Source organism: Mercurialis annua, linkage group LG3, assembly GCF_937616625.2.
Source record: "Mercurialis annua linkage group LG3, ddMerAnnu1.2, whole genome shotgun sequence".
NCBI lineage: Eukaryota > Viridiplantae > Streptophyta > Magnoliopsida > Malpighiales > Euphorbiaceae > Mercurialis > Mercurialis annua.
This window is the reverse complement of record NC_065572.1, coordinates 30,053,760-30,059,460: the sequence shown is the minus strand read 5'-3', so window position 1 is coordinate 30,059,460 and position 5,701 is coordinate 30,053,760. Positions and strand designations below refer to the sequence as shown.

General features: G+C 39.5%; 1 protein-coding gene across 1 annotated transcript; it reads left to right on the top strand.

The window, feature by feature from the left end:
* Window positions 1-2,441: 2,441 nt before the first annotated feature.
* Window positions 2,442-2,935, top strand: LOC126672485 (protein translation factor SUI1 homolog; the record flags this gene model as incomplete). Its single annotated transcript, XM_050366435.1, has 3 exons — window positions 2,442-2,630; window positions 2,706-2,759; window positions 2,853-2,935. Coding segments are annotated over 3 exons (288 nt in total), but the record flags the coding sequence as incomplete, so codon positions are not given.
* Between the last annotated feature and the right edge of the window lie 2,766 nt (window positions 2,936-5,701).

The window sequence follows — 5,701 nt, the reverse complement described above, 5'->3', positions numbered from 1 at the left end:
AAAACCCAGAGCCTTCAGACAAGACCCAGGGCCTTCAGACAAGACCTAGAGCTTTCAAATTAGTCCTAGAGCCTTCATAATAAAGCTAAAGAATCAGGGAAATGGCCCAGAAGACGGGATCCTAAAGAGTCAGACTCCTCAAATGGCATAAAGACGCCGAAGAATGGTAGAGAGACACCTAGATACTGCCTAAAGACGCCAAAGAACGGTACAGAGACACCAAGATACGGCCTAAGGACGCTAAAGAACGGTAGAGAGAAACCAAGATACAGCATAAAGATGCCGAACCAAAGTAGAGAAACACCGGAACATGGTAGAGAGACACCATAAGTGGAAAAAAGACGCCAAAGCCTGATGGAGAACATCAGCATACGATAGAAAGACACTGAAGCCTGGTAGGAAGACACCAGCATCCGTTAAGCGTGAAATAATTAACGGAATCCAGACACCTATGCAATATAGGTGGCCTTTGGAACGGCCAAGGGATCCTGTCTGTCAATAAGAAAGTCTCGGACAGGACAATTACCAGGGTTCAAGCCATCATACCACTCTTGGGACGGCCGAGAGTTTATAGCTCCATTCTACGGAGCACGCACTCAGGCAGCCTGGGCTCAAGGGCAGCTTATAAAACCGCTCTCAGCCATATGCGCAGTAGGCCAGAACCAGAGGTGCATGAGGCCAGAGTCATGCACCACAGCGGGTAATGCTCAGGCTAGGGCATTGCCACAACACAAGGTGAGCGAGATCCTCCAACGGTGGGCAGTATCCTTGTCGCTCGTCTAATAGCAAGTCTCTTCTTTAACAAAAATTTACCTACTTCGTCAATTCTCGTTAAAGAGGGGGCAAACTGTAGACACCTATTTTTTGGACAGGTAAAAAGTGATAAGGAACTGAAGCGCCCAATGATGATTTTCAGAGAAATCTGTCCGGGTGACAAGCTTTTGATTTGCTTGCTGGAATCTATGCAGACGTAATCTGTGCACAATTGCAAACTTGGAGGATCAAAACGTAATTAGGCGTGAATAGCCCATAAAAATCCAAAGAGATTGTAATCTAAGTCTAGAAATTAGACTAATTGCCATATCTTATAAGTTTATGGGCCAATTTGCAAGTTTGACGGACTTAAATTGACCTTAACCAAACCTATAGGGCCCGAGGAACCTTTTCTTAACACTTTCGGGTACCAAAACGAACTTTTAGTAATCTTTTACTTAGCCACCAATCTTTAATACGAATTTAATTAAATAAATAGAGTTTAATGCTAATCTTAACACCTAATGACTTATCACTTAATAGTTTAAACCCTAGAAGACTCTAACTAAACCCTAGGTCACCCCTAATCCCTATAAATACAGCCTTAAGCTAGTCTGGCTAAAGGTGGCACACAAACCCTAAACATAGACAGTAGAATTCAGCCACCACACACACACACACACTAAAATCAAGTCCTGAAAACACTAAGAACGCTTTGATTCTCCAAGAACGCAGCGCAAGCACTAGATTTGAAGCAATTCCACATCCACTTCGTTGGCAAACGAGCCAAGGACTCAGAACGGTACTTTTGAGGACCCTCATTATTTCTTTTATTTTGCCATAAATATTGCATATATGATTGCCATAATTGCTGTAATTATGTTTAGGTTGCATGTTTAGATTATTTGCTTATTTGTCATTAAAATAGCTTTAATTAACTAATTCGATGCTTTAAACAATTGCCATAAAATTCGATGATAGACATGTTAAATTGTTGTAATTAACCATGTTTAAGTTCAAATACATAAATCTAGTTAATTTAGAGCTCTTAGAATGCATGTTTTTAGGAGATCTTAGCTAGTTTTGCCATGAAAACTTTAAAAAACGAGTTTCTGCCCAGAACAATAATTTTGCATAGATGAGCTTTAAACACTCCAATTATGTGTTTTTTGGATTCTTTGTTCGAGTTTATGCTGTTTTGACTACTTTTGCATGAAAAACGGAGCTAAAACGAGTGAGAACGAAGCAAAACAAAACGACCCCTGAAACTGCCGACGAACCGCCGCCGCCGCCACTGAAGCCGACGGCGCCGCCGGGATAAAGTGGCTGAGCCGCCACAATAAAATTCCGGCGCCGGAAGGATAAACCGGCGCCGTGTTCATAGTTCTTCAGCTCCCCAGACTTGCTTCTCAGATCTTCCAGACTTCGATCCGAACTTCAAAACGTGTTTCTGGGCCCATCCGGACTCCAAATCAGGCCCAGTTTGAACTCAGACGTAGAGAATTTAGGGTAGAATACTATTATAAATCTTATGGGATGTTAGTTATTGGTTGTTTAAGCTTTCGCTTGTGGATTGAAATCCATCATTTTGGACCCATCGACATTTGGCTATTCTCGGTTTCGTTTGTTAATTACTATGTTTGTAATGTTAGGGTATATTGATTTAATATTGAATAATAATGGTTTGAAATGCTGCAGATTCAGGAGCTAGTTCCAAGGAATATGTGCACATACGCACACAACAGAGAAATGGTAAAAAAAGCCTGACAACCGTTCAAGGTTTAATGAAAGAATTTAGCTATAACAAGATTCTCAAGGACCTTAAGAAAGAGTTTTGCTGCAATGGTACTGTCGTCCAAGATCCAGAACTCGGACAGGTTTTTCTTTTACCTCATTCTTTGTGCTGTTGCCATTTGTGGGCTCGTAATGCAACAAATTGTTGTATAAATCAGGTAATTCAGCTGCAAGGTGATCAAAGGAAGAACGTTTCCACCTTCCTCATTCAGGTATTTTAACTTTAGCATTGTACGTTTTTCATACTTCTGTATTCCGGTTTTCGGGTTCTCTAAGCATCGTTCTTCTATATTGATTGCAAACAGGCAGGTGTAGTAAAGAAAGAGCACATCAAGATTCATGGATTCTGAGCAACAGCGACAGAACTTACCTGTGCGCGACTGATGCTATATTGAAGTATTAATACATTCATATATTATGAACCTTTGTTGTTTCTCTATTGTAAATTGTTGTCAAAGCTGTTGCTTTGTCTTTGTAATTTTGTATCATACTGTTAGACATACAAGTGATTTTCTACCAAGTTGTACAATGAATCTTTTTTATCAGCTTGGATTATTAATATATTGTATTATAAAATTGTTGCAAATAAGCTACTATCTCCACTTTTAGTTTGTATCAAATTTACATCGAACAGATACTGAGCTAATGCTAAAGGTTCTATTTTTGTTCAAGTCTGAGAGAAAGATAATGGTTAGCAGCTTGTTTAAGTTGAAAATAAGATTACTAGCCATGCAGGCAACAAGAAAGTCATTCACATATGCGATCTCCATAGCCAAAAATTTATCACAACTTAATGATTAAATTTCCGTCGGGTGATTATGATATCGCTTTACGGATGTCCTTTATCTATAATGAAGACTGACAATGAGCATCATGATTGTGTGCCAGACCCGATGTAAAACGGACCCAGAAGTCCAAATATGTAACATAGTGTATAAACCGGGCCCACGAGCCCAAGGCCCAACAAACCAGTAACTTCCAGAGCCGATTCCGGGCTAACCCGAACTCTAAATCAACTTCGGATCAAACCAGTAGAACCAGATCGACGAGGCGCACAACTCCTGTGATCTGACCGAGAGCCCATTCTGACCAGACCAATGGTCAAAACCCGCGCTAGTGTCAGGCACTAAAAGTCAACGAGGTTTAAAAGTATCTCTAACCTACTATATATATCCAACTTCCCCTGAGCATGCTGATACTGTTTACCGCTTTCCAAAAGAATCCAAATCCAATAAGAACCGGTTAAAGGACTAATGACTCAAAATTGGCCCATTAATGCAAATCCAGCCAATCACTTAGACATCGTAGGACTAATATGAAAAAGTAGTAACGGTTGTATAGGATTTTCAAGACTCACCTAATAAAATCAATCAATCACACTTATACATCCGGTTTAGGCTTTGTGCATGTAATCAATCCAGACCAGCCAGACTTAAGACTATTTGCTAGAAATCTCTAAGGTTAGATGTATGCTTAGGAGTACCTGCTACTTGCCTCAAATGCCAGTCCAGATCGAGTCATATGCGCGTCAAACGTATTTACTGCTTTCATACTTGTTTATTTACAGCTTTCATATCCTGTGAACTGCATATACTATTGAGATGAGATATAAAACGAATATGTCCATAAAATAAAGCCGGTAACTGATAAGCCAAGCACATGAGACTCGGGGAGGTCCAGGAACCCTTGTCTTTGGTCCGATGCACGATAGTCTTACCAGAGGCGAGTAAGGCTATCTAGTCGGTTAAAAGGCATTTCCTAGTTGAACTAGGCGGCGACTCCATTTTTCAAAGCATTTCCAGATTGAGAAGTCAGCCATAAGCCTTGGGCGAGCGGCCCCCTAACCCCGCTCCGCTCACAGTATCATAGGTATAAGATATGATGTAGATGAATATAAGAAGTCGAAGAAAGACCGTGAATAAATATGCCTACGTTATGGACAAAAGAGGCAAGTAACGAATAGAAACAACAAGATTATGAATAGTAAGGAAAGGTAAACCTTAAACCACGCGATGGAAAAGAGAAATAGTTTGGAAATTAAAAATCAAGAATCCTCATTGGAAATAAGTAAACGAGGTACATCGAATAAATCGGGAGTAAAATCCCAACGCGACAAAAATTGTTGTCCCACTAGTACGAAGATCGTATACGTAACAGCAATGCGCGAACCAAGAAGGTTCACAAAGAGATTAAACATCTCTTTCCTATAGGACATCAATCATTGATGTACGGGCAACTGTGGTGTAAAGAAATAAAATGTAGGACTAAAAATCTTTAAAAGATATTAGCAATGATCGTAAGGGAAAGAAAAGGACGAGATGACAAACACAGTTATCCAAGATTATAAAGAATGATAGATGAAATAGATGGATGTGAAGTTTGAAGAGACGAAACATTAAAGAATAGGGCATCCCACTTAAGAAAAAGGAAGTAAGTCAACGAATATACAACAAACGAAGGATAATACCAGATGTGAAGACGCAAGAAGAAGATCAAGTAAGTTCCTACAAGGAAAGCAAAGACCTTATAAGGAGACATCATGAGGATTCATCTCATGGACAACTGTCGATGAATAACGATAGTAAAAGAAGGAGTTTATGTACGAAAAGTGAAGCGACAAGACGTAAGAGAATAATGGATAATGGATTAAGTTCCTAACATCACGACGACTAGAAGTCGGACGGCGACGCAGCCTTACGAAAGAGAGTACGTAAGTAGTAAAGTACGAGTTAATCAAGTATCCATACTATTCAACAAGAAATGATGATAGGATTAAGTGTATTAGACAAAGGGAAAAGATCGAGAACAAAAAATCGTAAATGCATGTGGGCGCAACTAATATCGTCATAAAAGAAGATATTTGAGATCAGGGTCAAGTCATGACAACGATGAAGCAAAGGAAATTGAGAGGTACGAGTTAATGAATTATCGACATCATTCGACGACGAGTGAGAAAAGCCTAAGGACGAGGATTATCGTCTCTAGTGATAAGACATCACTAGAACGAACTACCATTGGTTATCAGTAGTTAAATTGAAAGTTTAATTACAAGAAAAATAGTTCAAAATATTGAATATCAGACAAAGGACAGACTAAAGAGTTATGTATATAAGATAAAGAGAAAAGATCAAAGGTAAAGAGTCATAGTGCACAA